This window comes from Syzygium oleosum, unplaced genomic scaffold (assembly GCF_021117445.2).
Source record: "Syzygium oleosum isolate NSW1041296 unplaced genomic scaffold, Sole_v2.1 Sole_v2.32, whole genome shotgun sequence".
In the NCBI taxonomy this organism is placed as follows: domain Eukaryota; kingdom Viridiplantae; phylum Streptophyta; class Magnoliopsida; order Myrtales; family Myrtaceae; genus Syzygium; species Syzygium oleosum.
In genome coordinates, this window is record NW_026607516.1 from 3,036,049 (window position 1) to 3,053,338 (window position 17,290).

General features: G+C 40.1%; 4 protein-coding genes across 5 annotated transcripts; all 4 read left to right on the forward strand.

The window, feature by feature from the left end:
• Nucleotides 1-1,692: 1,692 nt before the first annotated feature.
• Nucleotides 1,693-2,850, forward strand: LOC115687008 (F-box/kelch-repeat protein At3g61590-like). Its single transcript, XM_030612470.2, has one exon. The coding sequence runs from the start codon at nucleotides 1,693-1,695 to the stop codon at nucleotides 2,848-2,850; it is 1,158 nt and encodes a 385-aa protein (XP_030468330.2).
• Nucleotides 2,851-7,935: 5,085 nt separating this feature from the next.
• Nucleotides 7,936-9,111, forward strand: LOC115687007 (F-box/kelch-repeat protein At3g61590-like). The gene has a single exon (XM_030612469.2). The coding sequence runs from the start codon at nucleotides 7,936-7,938 to the stop codon at nucleotides 9,109-9,111; it is 1,176 nt and encodes a 391-aa protein (XP_030468329.2).
• A 2,006-nt stretch (nucleotides 9,112-11,117) lies between these two features.
• On the forward strand, nucleotides 11,118-12,323 carry LOC115687006 (F-box/kelch-repeat protein At3g61590-like). Its single transcript, XM_030612468.2, has one exon. It carries the CDS (start codon nucleotides 11,118-11,120, stop codon nucleotides 12,321-12,323), a length of 1,206 nt encoding a protein of 401 aa, XP_030468328.2.
• Nucleotides 12,324-13,616: 1,293 nt separating this feature from the next.
• On the forward strand, nucleotides 13,617-14,635 carry LOC115687024 (40S ribosomal protein S28-2). Of its 2 annotated transcripts, none has more exons than XM_030612492.2 (2): nucleotides 13,617-13,755; nucleotides 14,271-14,635. In XM_030612492.2, the coding sequence occupies exon 2, from the start codon at nucleotides 14,272-14,274 to the stop codon at nucleotides 14,467-14,469; it is 198 nt and encodes a 65-aa protein (XP_030468352.1). In that variant the 5' UTR covers nucleotides 13,617-13,755; nucleotide 14,271; the 3' UTR covers nucleotides 14,470-14,635. The 2 variants fall into 2 exon arrangements, with proteins under 2 accessions (XP_030468352.1, XP_056160386.1); XM_056304411.1 differs by lacking the exon at nucleotides 13,617-13,755 and adding an exon at nucleotides 13,798-13,994.
• Nucleotides 14,636-17,290: the final 2,655 nt, after the last annotated feature.

The following is a 17,290-nucleotide window of genomic DNA, read 5'->3' on the forward strand; positions in this document are numbered from 1 at the left end:
GATACAACTTCCTTGATTATTGCACTAAGCATTCATCTGTCCCCTGTAAAGGCAATTTCATTTAACGCTCAGATAATCTTTTCTCCATTTTGTGAATTAAGCAATAACAACAAAGATGTGTAATTACTGAACTAATGTAGACCCATAGGCGTTTCTCTGAGTTGCAGCTAACGCTATATAGTCATGTGTTTGCATTAGTTATCTGTTAATTTATCAACACCTGCTTAGTCTAGCAGTAAGTGCTATCAAGATGCCCAATGCCCATATTCGGTACGATGGGTGAAGGAACACAAAGCAGTCAGAGGTGGCAATTGGGTCGGGCCGTGCGGCCCGCTGCCCGCGCTGAAAGGTGAATTTTCCTGGTGTTCTCAGTTTGCCTATTGGAGATCCCCTAGTCAATTCACTGGGACCATGAAACTATGCCAAGTTAAGGAGGTGTTGGGAAAGTTAGTGAATATCTTATCTTTTTTCAATTTGATTTTTGGAATTAGATTACGGGTTCTCTCCTATTTTGGCCCCAAAAGGAAGGTCTGTGATTCTAAGATCTTATAATTATTTTGGTTGAGTTGCTATATCTATAGAGAGAGAACTGTCTATGAATCACCTCCGTCATGTGTTCGTAACTACTGGACATGTGAAGGAACAATCTTACTCCAGTTTTGTGGTTCTTCGACCTGCGATAATGCTCCTTGTATTTCAATGTCTTTAGGCTCTTTGTAGTTTTAATTCGTTCCTGCTGATTTTAGTGTTGTACGTTTTATTGATGTCGACGATCAATTGCGAAGTCTCGGCCTTTGTGTTTAACCTGCTGAAGTTTGTTTTCGAGTGAAAAGTTAGGATTGATTAAGTAAGAAGCTAGCGAATCTATAATTTTGTCCATACGACTTGTGGTCACAATCCCTGTAGTTCCTTGAAGGCTTGAAGTAAAGGCTTAGTGAAGTTGCTAGTTTTCTGCAATCTAATTGATTGTTGTAGTAGCATTTAGTTTTGAGCGTGGGGCGAGTTTAGACGGACTATGCATCATCTGAAATCTTAGACGTGAAAAATTTCTTTGTACTTCACGGTGTCCATGACCGACACTAACTTGAAAATTTTCGACCTATATGTCGGTGTTATGAGCTTAATTCCAGCGTGTCCCTAGCTTGGAAGAGTCACGGCACATGCCAATTGAAAGGCGCAGTGTTGTTTATCGACACTCGAAACTGGGAGCGCCAATGCTCTCTCTCAGTCTTCTCTACTTGATCTATGAAAGATGCACTGGTAGTAACAAAATCGTTGTTGAAAATATGTCTCGAGTTTAAACCATTGAACCTGATCCGATGTTAATTAGATGAGTCTGCATGATTGCCCTCATTTCTTTTGGGGGGCGTGAAGAAACAGGAAATAAACTTCCTATTGCAGCCGTTCGAAATCTTTAGGTTATGACACAAAAAAGGAAAGTTTCCTTCTTTCTTTTGAATTCGATTGCGATTCTATCTCTTATGTTGGCCCATAAACAGAAAGATTGCGATTCCCATACGAGTCGGGCTGAGTCACCAAATACAAACTATCTGCGCGTGAAGGAGAACGACCTCCAAAGACTCTGTAGTCTTAACCATCGGACCTGTAGAGATTTCGCGAACCTGTTCTTCGAAAACTTATCCTTTCCGACAGGATTTCTCATGGAGGGAGGGACGCCATCGGCCGGTCAAAATGTGCCGAGAGACGACAAGAAGCCTCGCGTATCCTCAGCTCCCTGTGAAAGTGAATGCAGAGAGACGACAAGTGTCCTGCCCGACGAGCTATCGGAACAATCCTAGTCCGCCTCCCGTTTGCAGACGTTGTCATAGCAGGCGCCGTTTGTACTCGCCTTCTCGGTGGCGTGGAATTATTACTTCCGAGACTTTTCAGAAGAAACTGTTGCTCGGTGTTTCGCAGAGACCATGGACACTTAGACCACCCCCATATGGTTACGACCCTGTCTACAACGTCTGGTACAAGCTCGAACTACCCATATTCATACCATACTATCGATTCGTCAAGTTTGCATCTTCCACTGGCTTGATTTCTGTATTCGTCGTGGATGAATGTGGTATCCCCAGGTTATATGTCGGCAACCCCCTTACGAGAAGATGGAGAGAAATTGCACAGGGCCCGAGTGTGAAATCCATAAACGACACCGACCTTGCGATCTCGGTAAGTAGGACAACACTAAGTTATATAGTCTCGATCGTGACTACAAAAGATCTCCGTGGAGTTCTGGCCGGACAGGAATTTTCGATTCATCTCTATGATTCCGAAACAAGGATGTGGGAGACTCGCATGACAGAGGCCTTGAGAGGTTGGACAAGCGGTTACCAGAGTGCAATCTGCGATGGGGTTCTATATTTCTTAATCCATTCGACGGGCGATGTTTCACCTGAAAACAGCTGTCGCCTGGTGATGTGCGACCTCTCCGAACGATGTTCCAATGGCCTGTCAGCAAACTTTGTTCCGGTTCCTTGCCCTCGCGCACATGGACGTCTGATGAACATGAAGGAGAAGCTAGTCTTGGTTGGGGGTATCTACAAAGGCGATGGAGCATTGTTCAGGTCGATTCAGGGAGTCGGCATTTGGGTCTTGAGTGGCAGGGAGTGGCATGAGATTGCTCGCTTGCCTGATGATTATGTTCTAGGATTGGGATCTTTTCCTTGGTTACATAGCTATGACCTGAATGATCTGATATACTTCCTGAGGGAACGTGATCCTTCTCCTCATATTGTTACGTTCGACAAGAACCAGAAACAATGGTCGCGGAACAGCTTTGCCCCGTTACTTTTCCAGGTCGGTGTCGGTTTTTGCTTTGAACCGCAGCTAGACATTGTTCCATAAATTTACTCTCTCGCGACACAAGATTGATCGTCTATGTCACACCCACGCTACTTCACTTTCCCACTTCTCGTGTATCCTCAAGCAAGTCATTGAATCGAGTAATTTCCATGTATCTGAGTAGCTGTTTCTATTTGCATTTGTAGTCCCACCAGAATCTCTCCACCTTTTATGGTACTTTCATGAGAACATATATGTAAATAGGAAACAATTTTTGATAAAATTACAGCACAAATTCTTCATTTTTTTTTATATATTTCCATGGCAGCATGTGCTTCTTCATTCTATCCACTAGTCATACTAATTAAACTTCGTAAATAAAAAGGAAAAATAATTGGATTGTGCAATTTTTGGGTGTAGCAATTAGATAGTATCCGCGCCACCTTTCACTCACCTCTGCTATTCCACTTCTCACATTGGTCAAGTACATTTAAGATTTGCTCCTGGAGTGCTCTCAATAAAACTTAAACTGAAGACCATAAAAAGTCAAGCAAACTCACTTACTAGTTAAATCAACACCTTGTTGGTTCTTTCAGTTTTTGGATCATTGATCTCGAATGATAATGGAAGAATCTATCCAGTTTTTGTTGTGCTATATATATTTCAAATAAAACCAACCTATCTTCCTCGTGGGAAACTAAGTAAAAGTTTGTTCAGGCATTATCATGTTTTTGAATTTACAATTATTAGCATGATATCTCATCGTATTCGAATGAAAGATATTGTTAACAATAGGAATTTTTCGTGTGCAAAATTTTTATTCCCCATGGAAATTTCCCCTCTTTAGCATGGTTTATAACCCAAATTACCAATGCAGTCCTTAAATTAGTCAATACCAATGTTCGGTTTTTTTTAACCCCTAATATCTGTTAGTAGATTATGTGGTAGTAGATTGTGTGCCAACAAAAAAAATCTATCTTCCGCATAGGAGATTCGTAAATATTTTGTTGGCTCATAATGTTTCTTTACTTTAAAATTCATGAGATCCCAAGCAACGAGCAACATTTTCACAAGGGATAACAACACAAACAGTTCCTGAACTTTGACCCAATATGCAATGTGATCCCCTTAACTTTTAATTTGTTCAATGTAGTCCATAAACTTTTAATTTGTTTAATGTGATCTCTGGACTTTTGGTACATGTTTAATGTAGTTACTTAACTATGTGAAAATGTTCAATATAATTCATGAACATTTTCATATGTCCCTGAACTCTTTGCGAGTTCAAGCCTCACTAGGGGTGGGTGAGGCCGACCTCGCCAGTTGCCGGTGAGGACGAGCCTCGCCAAGGGCTAGCAAGGCTGACCTCGCCAACGATGGCGAGGACGAGCCCTTGCCAACGGCCGGTGAGGCCGACCTTGTCGGCCCCTGCCTCTGGCCAGTCCCCAGACCGGCGACTAGCTAGAGGTTGAAAATGGAAAAGAGAAAGAAAAGAAAAAATAGGAAAATTTAATGATGATGTTTTTTACTTTAAAATTCATGAGATCCCAAGCAACGAGCAACATTTTCACAAGGGATAATGACACAAACAGTTCGAACTTTGACCCAATATGCAATGTGATCCCCTTAACTTTTAATTTGTTCAATGTAGTCCATAAACTTTTAATTTGTTTATTGTGATCTCTGGACTTTTGGTACATGTTTAATGTAGTTACTTAACTATGTGAAAATGTTCAATATAGTTCATAAACATTTTCATATGTCCCTGAACTCTTTGCGAGTTCGAGCCTCGCTAGGGGTGGGTGAGGCCGACCTCGCTAGTTGACGGTGAGGACGAGCCTCGCCAAGGGCAGGAAAAAAAAAGAGAAAGAAAAGAAAAAATAGGAAAATTTAATAAAATTAATAAACAAATTCGAAAAAAAAAATATTAAAAATTTTCCACGTCAGCATTGGCCGAATAGCCGGCGTCCACGTCATCATCGACCAATCAAAATTAGCCGAATGAACTGAATTGGCACAAATGCAAAAGGTTTAGGACTGAATTGGCACAATTGTAATAGGTTTAGGAATGTTTTGATAATTTTCCCCTCTAGACATATAGTCCATACGGCTTTCGTGGCCCAGGTGCCCGATGCTTGGAGTTTGACCCACATTCGGACCGGGCCCAAGGTCCTTGCTCGAGTCCCCATTTTTCAAGATTAAAAAGATTATATAATTAAAAAAATGAGAAAATAGCATAGAAATTGGCCTTTTATTAAGTAGTTAAGTTTTAGCACTAGACTTACCTTAATTTTATTTAGTTAGAATACGTCTAATTTAGAGATTTTAGTGAGTATGCTCGATATGATTTAGCCTCAATGGATTGATCTTTTAGGTAAGAGGTTGAGCTCAATTTGAACTTAGCTCATGAGGGTCGTTGTCCCAAGGGTTAATAATAAAGTTATGTATATTTTTTGCCCAACGAGTATCGGATTTTATTTCTTGTACTTTACTTTAGGCGTTTTCAATACTTTAGCGTTTATTACCTGCACTTGCAATACCTTGATGGTTCCTTTCTTTTTTAGTATGGCTAGGGAAAGGCTGAGGAACATAATAAACCGCATGCAAGAAGAACATTTGCACGAACACATAGCGACTCAAAGACCTTTAGGATCATAATTGGTAAAAACATGCTCGATCACTTAAATGAATAATCCCACTGAATTATAGGTATCGAAAGGGTGTTAATTAGACCATTAGCGTAATCAAGTCTCCGAGCTTAGAAAATCTCTGCTTACGTAAAAAACGAGACAAAATTCCCGTGTCTCGTTTGGTTTCTAGCCAATCCCAAAAGGCTAGTGGCGACTCTTAAAATCACATATGTTGATCAAAATTTAAAATGAAATACAATGTCGCGCGAGATATAGGCTTGGCAGAGCTCGAGCCTAATTAAGTGCCGTTGGCCCTCCTTGGGGCAATACCCCCCAACTTCTTCCCGTTTCTCCGATGGAAACTTTTTGGTACGGTTGCGAGTAAAATTCATCTACGCGAGCAAGCACTTTTGAAACAGTATAGGTATGGCACTTATAGCTTCTGATGTCATGACAAATTTCAGTAGAAACTTTAATCCCTAGTGAAGAATTCCCCATCGCCCTTTTCTGGGCTTGCGATGGATGACCAAATAAACCCTTTTGATTATTGCATTAAGCATTCACCCGTCGCCTGTAAGGGCAATTTCATTTAACGCTTGGATAATCTTTTTTTCATTTTGTGAATTAAGCAATAACAGCAAAGATGTGTAGTTACTGAACTAATGTAGACCCATAGGCGTTTCTCTCAGTTTCAGCTAAATGCTATACAGTCATGTGTTTGCATGAGGATCTGTTAATTCACCGACACCTGCATGGTCTACTAATAAGTGCTATCAACATGCCCGATGCCCATATTCGGTATGATGAGTGAAGGAACTCAAAATAGTCAGAGGTGGCAATGGGGTCGGGCCCGGCCAGGTGGCCCGAAGCCCGCGCTGAAAGGTGAATTTTCCTGGTGTTCTCAGTTTATCTATTGGATATCCTCTATTCAATTCACTGAGACCATGAAACCATGCCAAGTCAAGGAGGTGCTGGGAAAGTTAGTGCATATCTTTATCTATTTGAAATTTGATTTTTGGAATTAGATTACGGGTTCTATCTCTTATTTTGGCCCCAAAAGGAAGGTCTGTTATTCTGCTAATATCTTATAAGTTACTATATAGAGAGACAACTGTCTATGAATCACCTCCATTATGTATTCGTAACTACTGGACATGTGAAGGAACAATCTCACTCCAGTTTTGTGGTTCTTCGACTTGCGGTAATGGTCCTCGTGTTTCAATGTCTTCAAGCTCTTTGTAGTTTTAATTTGTTCCTGCTGATCTTAGTGTTGTATGTTTTATTGATGTCGATGATCAATTGCGAAGTCTCGGTCTTTGTATTTAACCTGTTGAAGTTTGTTTCTCCGTGAAAAGTTAGGATTGATTAAGTAAGAAGCTAGCGAAGAAGCGTGCGAATCTATAATTTTGTCCATGCAACTTGTATTCGCAGTGGTTGTGTAGCTCCTTGAAGGCTTGAATACTAATGGCTTACTGAAGTTGTTGGCTTTCTGCAATTCACTTGATTGTTGTAGTGGCGTTTAGTTTTGAGCGTGGGGCGATTTTAGACAGACTAAGCATCGTCTGAAATCTTAGACATGTGAAAAATTTCTTTTTTGTACTTCATGGTGCCCATGACTGACACTGACTTGAAAATTTTTGAGCTCTTGTGTCGGTGTTATGAGCTTAATTCCAGCGTGTCCATGTCTTGGAAGAGTCACGGCACATGCCAATTGAAAGGCGCGGAGTTGTTTATCGAGACTCAAAGCAGGGAGGGCCAATGCTCTCTCTCAGCCTTCTCTACTTGCTCTATGAAAGAGACAATGGTAGTAGCAAAATCGTTGTTGAAAATATGTCTCAAGTTTAAGACGTCAAACCCGACCCATAGGGGCTCTAGTTCTTATCGTGAATAGGAGTAGGTAATACACAAACTTTTGCCTCGAGCGCGTGAGCAATTGAAACTGAAACTTTATAATTCTCCTATAATTCTCTTATTGATTAGTGGATTATTTGTTACTGGCTCTCCTCGTGGAATAGGTAATGATACTCGGACTAAACCACGTAACTCTCTCCGATGTTCTTTATTGTTCCTCGTTTATTTTTGTGGTGATTTCGTATTAATTTAATTGCTAGTTACATAGCAACAATCACGCATGCAATGGTGAAATTTTTTTAAATTTTGGAAATTTAAGCAACGAGATGTGCATGATGTTTGAATCTATACAAACCGAACGCTCTTGATTTGTTTGTGAAGATGGTTGAATTAGAAAGGAAAAGAAAATATTTAAAGTGTGCCGACATATAGAGAATAACTTATCCATTGTTAGTATGACATTTGAATTAGATTAGGATTCTATCTCTTTTGCTGACCCAAAAACAAAGAGATTGCGATTCCCATACGATTCCGACTAGGTTACCATGTACAAACTATCTGCGTGTGAACGAGAACGACCTCCAAAGACTGTATTCTTAACCATCGGACCTGTAAAGAACTCGCAAACCTGTTCTTAGAAAATTTATTCTTTCTGTCAGGCTTTCTCATGGAGGGAGGGACGCCGTCGGCCGATCAAAACGTGCCGAGAGACGACAAGGAGCCTCGTGTATCCTCAGCTCTCTGTGAAAGTGAATGCAATGCAAAAGTTCCTCCAGTTTCCATGGACAGGGTCCTGCCTGACGACCTATTCGAACAAATCCTAGCCCGCCTCCCGTTCGCAGACATCGTCAGAGCAGGCGCCGTTTGTACTCAGTGGCGTGGAATTATTACTTCCGAGACTTTCCGGAAGAAACTGTTGCACGGTGTATCGCAGAGACCATGGATACTTAGACCACCCGCATATGCTTACGACCCGGTCTACAACCTCTGGTACAAGCTTGAACGACCCGGATTCAAATCATACTATCGATCCGTCAAGTTTGCATCTTCCACTGGCTTGATTTCTGTATTCGAAGTAGATGAATGCGGTATCCCCAGGTTATGTGTCGGCAACCCCCTTACGAGAAGATGGAGAGAAATTGCACGGCCCCCCCCAAGTGTAAAATATGTGCATCGCACCACCCTCGCGATCTCAGCAAGTAGGACAACACTAAGTTATAAAATCTCGATCGTGACTACAAATGATCTCCCTGGAGTTCAGGTCGGACCGGAACTTTGGATTCATCTCTACGATTCCGAAACAAGGATGTGGAAGACTTGCATGACAGAGGTCTCGAGAGGTTGGAAAAGCGGTGACGAGAGTGCAATCTGTGATGGGGTTCTGTATTTCTTAATTTATTCGGGGGACCATGTTTCACCTGCAATCAGATGTGGCCTGGTGATGTACGACCTCTCCGGACAATGTTCCGACGACCCGTTAGCAAGCTTTGTTGTGGTTTCTTGCCCTCTCGCCGGTGGACGTCTGCTGAACATGAGGGAGAAGCTAGTCTTGGTCGGGGGTATCGACAAAGGTGATGGGGTCGGCATTTGGGTCTTGAATGGCAGGGAGTGGCACGAGATTGCTCGCATGCCTGATGAAATTTTTCTAGGATTCAGACCTTATACTTGGTTAGATAGCTATGGTTCGAATGATCTGATATACTTCCTGAGGGGATATGATCCTTCTCACATTGTTACTTTCGACATGAACCAGAAACAGTGGTCGCGGAACAGCTTTGCCAAGTTCCCTTCAGAGGGCTGGCCCGGTTTTTGCTTTGAACCGCAGCTAGAAATTGTTCCATAAATTTACTCTCTCGCGACACAAGATTGATCGTCTGTGTCGCGCCCAAGCTACTTCACTTTCCCATTTCTCGCATATATCCTCAAGCGAGTCATTGAATTGAGTAATTTCCAGGTAGCTGAGTAGCTGGTTGTATTTTCATTTGTAGATCATTAGTTATTTATTTCTTCTTTGAACCCCACTAGAATCTCTCTAACCTTTTATCGTACTTTCTTGAGAACATATAGTGCATGAAATTTACTAATCATTTTCCTTTTTATTTACAAAGTTTAATTAGTATGACTAGTGGATGTTGGCATGAAATAGATAAAGAATAAAGGATTTGTACTGTATTTTTATCAAAAAATGTTTCCTAATCACTTCTCAATCCTTTGTTAAACTTGAAATCTATGGTTTGTTTTATGATCCAGCCGCCTAGTTGGATTGTGCAATTTTCGTGTGTAGCAATCAAAAAATATCCGCTCCAACTATCACGCACCTATGCTATTCCACCTCTCATATTTGTCAAGTACATTCGAGATTTACTCTTAGAGTGCTCTCAATAAAACTTGAACCCGAGATCATAAAAAGTGGAGCAAACTCACCTATTAGTTGAATCAACACCTAATTGATTCTTTCAGTTTTTCGATCACTAATCTTATATGATAATGAAATAATCTATCCGGTTCTCGTTGTTCTACATTTCAAATAAAACCAACTTAATTTATCTCCCACGTGAGAAACTAAGTAAAAGTTTGTTCATGCATTATAATGTTTTTGAATTTACAATTAATAGTACGATATCGTATCACATTTGAATGAAAGATATTTAACAAAAAAAATGGGAATTTTTCATGGGCGAAATTTTTGTTCCCCAAGAGAATTTCCCCTCTTTAGTATGGTTTGGAACGCAAGATTGATCGTCTATGTCACGCCCAAGCTACTTCGCTTGCCTATTTCTCGCATATATCCTCAAGCAAGTCATTGAATTGAGTAATTTCCATGTATCTGAGTAGCTAGTTGTATTTCCATTTGTAGATCATTAGTTGTTTATTTCTTCTTTGAACCCCACTAGAATCTCTTTACCTTAATTATATCGTACTTTCTTGAGAACATTATTAGTGCATGAAATTTACTGATCATTTTCCTTCTTATTTACAAAGTTTAATGAGTATGACTAATGGATGTTGCCATGGAAATAGATAAAAATAGAGGATTTGTGCCGTATTTTTATAAAAAAATTGTTTCCTAATCACTTCGCCAAACTTTGTTAAACTTGAAATCTGTGGTTTGTTTTCTGATCCAGCTGCATAGTTGGATTGGGCAATTTTTGGGTATAGCAATCAGCAATATCCGCGCCACCTCTCATGCACCTATGCTATTCCACCTCTCATGTTGGTCAAGTACGTTCAAGATATACTCCTGGAGTGCTTTCGATAAGATTTGAACTCAAGACCATAAAAAGTCGAGCAAACTCAATTACTAGTTGCTCTTATGTCGGCATTATGAACTTAACTCCGGGGTGTCCTGGCTCGGAAGAGTCGCGGCACATGCTAATTGAAAGGCGCGGCGTTGTTTATGGATACTCGAAGCAAGGAGGGACTATGCTCTCTCATAGTCTTCTCTAGTTGCTCTACGAAAGAGACGATGCCATTAGCCAAATCGTGCATGCATTGGTGAAATTCTTTTAATTTTGGAAATTTAAGCAAAATACCGTTCGAGATGCGCATGATCGGCGAGTCTATACAAAATGAATGCTCTACGTGATAATGGTTGAATTAGAAAGGGAAAGAAAATATTTAAAGTTTGCCGACATGTAGAGAATAACTTATCTTATTGTTAGTATGATATTTGAATTAGATTACGATTCCATCTCTTATGTTGACCCAAAAACAGAAAGATCGCGATTCCCATACAATTCCGACTAAGTTACCATACACAAACTAAAGACTGTATTCTTAACCATTGGACCTTGTAAAGAATTGGCGAACCTGTTCTTAGAAAATTTATACTTTCTGTCAGGATTTCTCATGGATGGAGAGACGCCATCAGCCGATCAAAACGTGCCGAGAGACGACAAGCAGCCTCGTGTATCCTCAGCTCTCTGTGAATATGAATGCAATGCAAAAATTCCTCTAGTTTCCATGGACCGGGTCCTGCCTGACGACCTATTGGAACAAATCCTGGCCTGCCTCCCGTCCGCAGACCTTGTCAGAGCAGGCGCTGTTTGTACTTGGTGGCGTGGAATTATAACTTCCGGGAGTTTTCGGAAGATACTGTTGCCCGGTGTATCGCAGAGACCATGGTTCGTCCTAGACAGGTTACTTGGCCAACGCCCATGTGCTTATGACCCTGTCTACAACGTCTGGTACAAGCTCGAACTACCCAGATTCAACTTATCCTCTACATCCATCGCCACCTTTGCGTCTTCCAGTGGCTTGATCCCTGTATTCGGCACAGGTAATGATGGTAGCCCCAGGTTATATGTCTGCAACCCTCTGACGAGAAGATGGAGAGAAATTGCACGGCCCCCCTCTAGTGTAAAATATGTGCATCGCACCACCCTTGCGATCTCGGTTAGTAGGACAACACCAAGTTATAGAGTCTCGCTCGTGACTACAAATTATCCCCCTGGCGTTCCGTTCGGACGGGAAGTTTCGGTTCATGTCTACGATTCCGAAACGAGGATGTGGGCGACTCGCACAACAGAGGTCCTGAGAGGTTGGACAAGCAATAGCGAGAGTGCAATCTGTGCAGGGGTTCTGTATTTCTTAATTTATTCGAGTGTTTCACCTGAAAACAGCTGTGGCCTGGTGATGTATGACCTCTCCGGACGATGTTCCGATGGCCTGTTAGCGAGCTTCGTCCCGTTTCCTTGCCCTCTCGCATGTCAATTTCTGATGAACATGAAAGAGAGGGTGGTCTTGGTTGGGGGTCTCTGGAACGATGAACAAGCGTCAATGAAGGGGATCGGCATTTGGGTCTTGAGTGGCGGGGAGTGGCAGGAAATTGCTCGCTTGCCTCATGATCTTTTTCTAGGATTTCCAGTGTCCGGTCATGGTCTCAAAAGCTGGGGCGTGAATGATCTGATATACATCATCAACAGGCCAGGTTCGGATATGGTAATTTTCGACATGAGCCAGAAACAATGGGGGTCACGGAACAGACCCGCCGAGGTCCCTTCACGGCTCTCTGCCGGTTTTTGCTACGAACCGCGGTTCGAAATTGTTCCATAATTATCATAATTACCACTCTCGCGACACTTACCCCCGAGCTACTAAACGAATTCCTCAAGCAAGTCATTGGATTGAGTAATTTCATATATCTAAGTAGTTGGTTTTGTTTTCATCTCTTGAGTATGATGAGCACGTCTTTTCGTCTGACTCAATACAACTAAATATTTATGCATGAAATTTTTTTTTTATTATTTGTTATACATCTTTCCAATCACACAAACAAGGGCTTAAGGCCAAACATTTATTGTAGGATACGCTGGGATAAGTTCATACAGCCAAGGCCTATACGTGACGTGGCCCATTTTCAATACCTACAGAGTTAACTCTGGATTAGTATTAGGATCTCCGGTTATCCCTTTTAATTGGAATGACTCAGAGAGTTTTGACTTAAGAGGACTAAAAAGAGCGGGACTCGCTAGGGGAAATCAGACCTGGATCTCTCCCCCTTTAACTTTCTTAAGTGAAGTTGCTGGTTTTCTGCAATCTAATTGATTATTGTAGTAGCATTTAGTTTTGAGTGCGGGGCGATTTTGGACGGACTAAACATTATCTGAAACCCGAGACATGTGATAAATTTCATCTTTGACACTAACTTGAAAATTTACAACCTCTTGTGTCGGTTTTATGAGCTTTTTTTTAACTCCAATGTGTCCCCAATTTGGAAGACACGCGGCGCATGCTAATTGAAAGGCACGATGTTATTTGTTGATACTCAAAGCAGGGAGGGACAACCCTCTCTCACAGTCTTCTCTACTTGCTCTATGAAAGAGATAAAGATAGCAGTATTTCATAAAACGAAGATCTAAAAGGGCATTAATTGTAACTGGTGAACCAGAATCGGCAGAGACACTCATTATGAAAAACCTTTTCGTGAAAATAGTTGAATTAGAAAGGGAAAGAAAATATTGAATTAAGGTGACGATTCTATCTCTTATTATTTTGGCCCACCTGTAATAAATTAACTCTCTGTTAGTTTTCATTAAATTTTATCGTCAAATTGCTAAATTAGATACCCCGTGACAGTTAACGAGAGTATCAGTTCACCATCCATTTATCATAAATGTACCAGTTTGTGATTTTTTATGCTATTAATTCAATTTAATAGAAACTAACGGAAGATAAATTTATCACAAATGTACCAGTTTGGAATTTTTTGTGGTCAAAAAATTAGTTCGGAGTAAATTTATCACAGGTATATCAGTTTTGATTTTTTCGTGATCAAAAAATTAATTTATCATAAATTTATCATAAATATACCAGTTTGAAGTTTTTCGTGGTATTAATCCGCCCTCTAAAGTTTGCGATTTTCAATATCTTGGACAATCAGCTAGGGTTTTTGCTCATTCGCGCTTAAGATTTCGAGAAACTCAAGCTTTCGGCCCCCGCTTCCTTTCCTCTTCTCGTCTCCCTCCTCGCTCCGATCCGATCTCAGGTTCATCTTCCGCTTCCTTTCTCGATCTCATTGTTCTGTTCAAATTCACGAGTTTTTATACGCGCCTTCGCGTTACGTTCGAGCCGAAGCTTCGTCGGATGTTTTTTCTCGGTGACTTTTGCCTGAATTAGCCTGTCGCCTGTTAGCGCTCGCTCACTTTGAAGTGATTTTCAGTTGGGTTCTGATTTGACTCTGTATAAGTGTGGGGAATCGCTTTTATCACCTGTTTCTGCTTCTGGGTAAGATGAGAGGACGACGGGGTGAATTTGAACATGGTGTCATTCAGTTCTTGATGTTTGTTGCTTCTTATGGATGTGAGCAAGAGTATATATATTCACGAGCTAATGAATTGCTTAATCATGAGGATGTGTAGCCGTAGCAGAAGTATCACACAGTTGTTAAAGATCTGGAATTGGGTTTTTCCAATGATGTGTGTGGTTCGCTCTGGCCCTTCTCAATATGCGTGTGTGACTGGCAAGGGTGTTCTTTATGCTGAGTATGTCTCCTTGGTGCAGAATGGATTCTCAGATTAAGCATGCTGTTGTTGTCAAAGTCATGGGTCGAACTGGGTCGAGAGGGCAGGTAACTCAGGTGAGAGTCAAGTTCTTGGACGACATGAACCGGTTCATCATGAGGAATGTGAAGGGACCAGTGAGGGAAGGAGATGTCCTCACCCTTCTGGAGTCCGAGAGAGAAGCAAGGAGGCTTCGTTGAGCAATCGTTCCCTGAATTTTGGGATGACTATAGCGGGGTTTTCTGCTACTGGTTGATCAAATGTGAGTGTGTTGAACTTTATTTTCAGTTCACATTTTGGTTACTTTGTGTCAAAGATTCGGACTCCGATATGAATGAATTGTAGGAAGTATCTTACCTTTTATGATGCGATATGAATATTCATTCTTGGCATGTGAGATGTGATGTCAATGTCAGCTTCGTTGGACTGCATACGCTTGAATGATTACCACTTCTTTTGAGGGATCGACATGAACTCAGGAGCTTTCAATCGAATAGGTAATTGAACTCTAGGAGATCTTGTGGAGAGTGTGTTCTAAATGAGGTACTCTGCTGGTTGTTACTTCGCTTTATCGTTATCGTTGCTGTGAACTCTAAAGTATTGGAAGAGGAACAGGGATGATCCTGCTGGAACTGATGACTTCGGCTAATCTTCTTATTACACTTTATGGTCAAAACGTTGTTGACTTGGGGTTTTCCCCAATTCAAACTCCTTAGTAGTTATACCTCTGAATTTATTCATTTGGAAGAATCTTCTAACACAATTTATATTAATGATATCAAATGTCCTAATTCTCTTTTTTGGTCGGAACGTGATTTTGTTTTTTGTTTTTCAGTTTTGAATAATGAGTTTTTAATTTGTAATATATTTACAATCCCTCAGCTGATTGTATCAATCTGTGTTAATGAGTTATTACTGCCTAAAATTTGTAGAACGTGTCTCGGGGAGTGCTCTGTCTGGATTTTGGTTACAACCACCACCACGAAGGTCAGGTTTTAAGAGAAAACTTAACCAGCGGGGTGAAGTCCGGATTAATATCGGGATCTTGGGTTATCCTCTATTTTTAGGAACGGCTTAAGATAATTTACTTAATGGACTATGAGTGGGACTCGTTAGGGAAATAAAACCTAGTCTCAACCTGACTTTTTTAGTGGGCTCGAAAGACGATTGTGCTCGTGACATGGGCCACTTGCCCCCGATCCATGTCCTCTTGGCACGCGGTAAAACACCGTCTGTTGAATCAACACACATGCCTCGCCATAACTCTTACCTATAAATACATCTAAACCTTTCGTGTTAAGAACATTTGGCAATGAAAAATTTTACAGCGGAAATCTTTCTAACGGCGACTCGTCAATCTCTAGTGTTTCCTCACCTATCCACCTGGCAATTAAGGGTGCGTATGGTAACGTTTCTATTTCTGGGAACAATTTCTTTTCAGAAATAGTTTTTTCTATTTCTATTTTCCGGAAGAGTTTCTGAGCAAAATAATGCGTTTGGTAACTGCACAAAATTTCTATTTCTAGAATAGAAATGCGTTTGGTAAATGCACAAAATTTCTATTCTCAATTTTTTGCATTCAAATCTATATCTTTTATTTAACTATAAGTACAAGTTATAAGTGAAAAAAATCAATAAGCATGATTTATTGGTTTATCTAATTCTTTTTAGGGGTTTAAAACCCCTTTTAATCCCTAAACTAAGGAATCTTCAAAAATACCACTTGGGCACCTCAAAAATTTAAATTTCACTCAAAGTGGGTGGCCACAGGTATTCTAAGCCATTATGTGAATTTTTTTATATTTTTTGGGGTAAAATTTATTAAAATTTTTTACTTTCCCTAAATCTGTTTCTTTTTATTTTTCCGAAAATTTTTTATGAAATTTGTTTAATTTTTTCAATTTCGGAATTTTGCAAATATTTAAGGGTTTTCTGAGCTTTTCTGATTTTTATGGATTTTCTGAGAATTTTTCTGATTTATATGAATTTTGGGAATTTTTTAATTTTCTAATTTTTTATGGGATTTTTCTGAAATTTTTCTAATTTTTATGAATTTTCGGAATTTTTTAATTTATTCTAAGCCATTATGTGAATTTTTTATTTTTTATTTTTTTTTGGGAAAAGTTTATTAAAACTTTTTACTTTCCCGAAATTTGTCTCTTTTTATTTTCCAGAAAGCTTTTTATGATTTTTTTTTAATTTCGAAATTTTGCAAATTTTTATGGGTTTTCTGAGTTTTTCTAATTTTTATGGATTTTCTGAGAATTTTTCTGAATTTTTTGAATTTTTTTATTTAATTAATTTTTTATAATTTTTTTATTATTTCCGCCGAGAATGGACCGGACCGGTGCTTTGAGATGGTTTGCAGACGACGGAGGATGGAGGAGGAGCTGAGGTCGCGGCTTGAGGATCGGACCTTTCTATTTCTATTTCTATTTTTAGGAACAAAGAAGTAGATTTTTTCTACTTCTTATTTCTGTTCCAAATCTATTTCTTGGCCACTTTTCTATTTCAGGAAATAGAAAAATAAAATGCGTTACCAAACGGATTTCTGTTCTTTTTTTGTTCCGGGGAACAGAAGAACAGAAAAATAGAGAAATGGAAGCGTTACCAAACGCGCCCTGACTCTCCTAAAATTTCCCACTCCCCCTCTCATATGCTCTTTATTTCATCATGCTCACTAGTATTGCTTGTGCGCGACACTTCCCCTCTCTCGCTAAAAGAATCACGTGCCAAACCCGGGACAAGGTCCTCAACCCGAGTTGAGTGCTCCTCGAAAAGAAATGCTCGACATATAAATCTTCAAAGACGGAGCACAAAAAGGCTTCCCAACAATTGTCTCGTGTTTGCCAGGAAAGCAGAGTCAACATTGTTTTCTTATTACGCCTTAAAACAATCCCAACATCAGTAACCTATCACAACACACCTTCAAAAACACTACTATGCACGACATTGCTCAACATGATATATTTACAGTCCATTCACTTAACTGTATATAGTTAACGAGTTATCGCTCTTGTA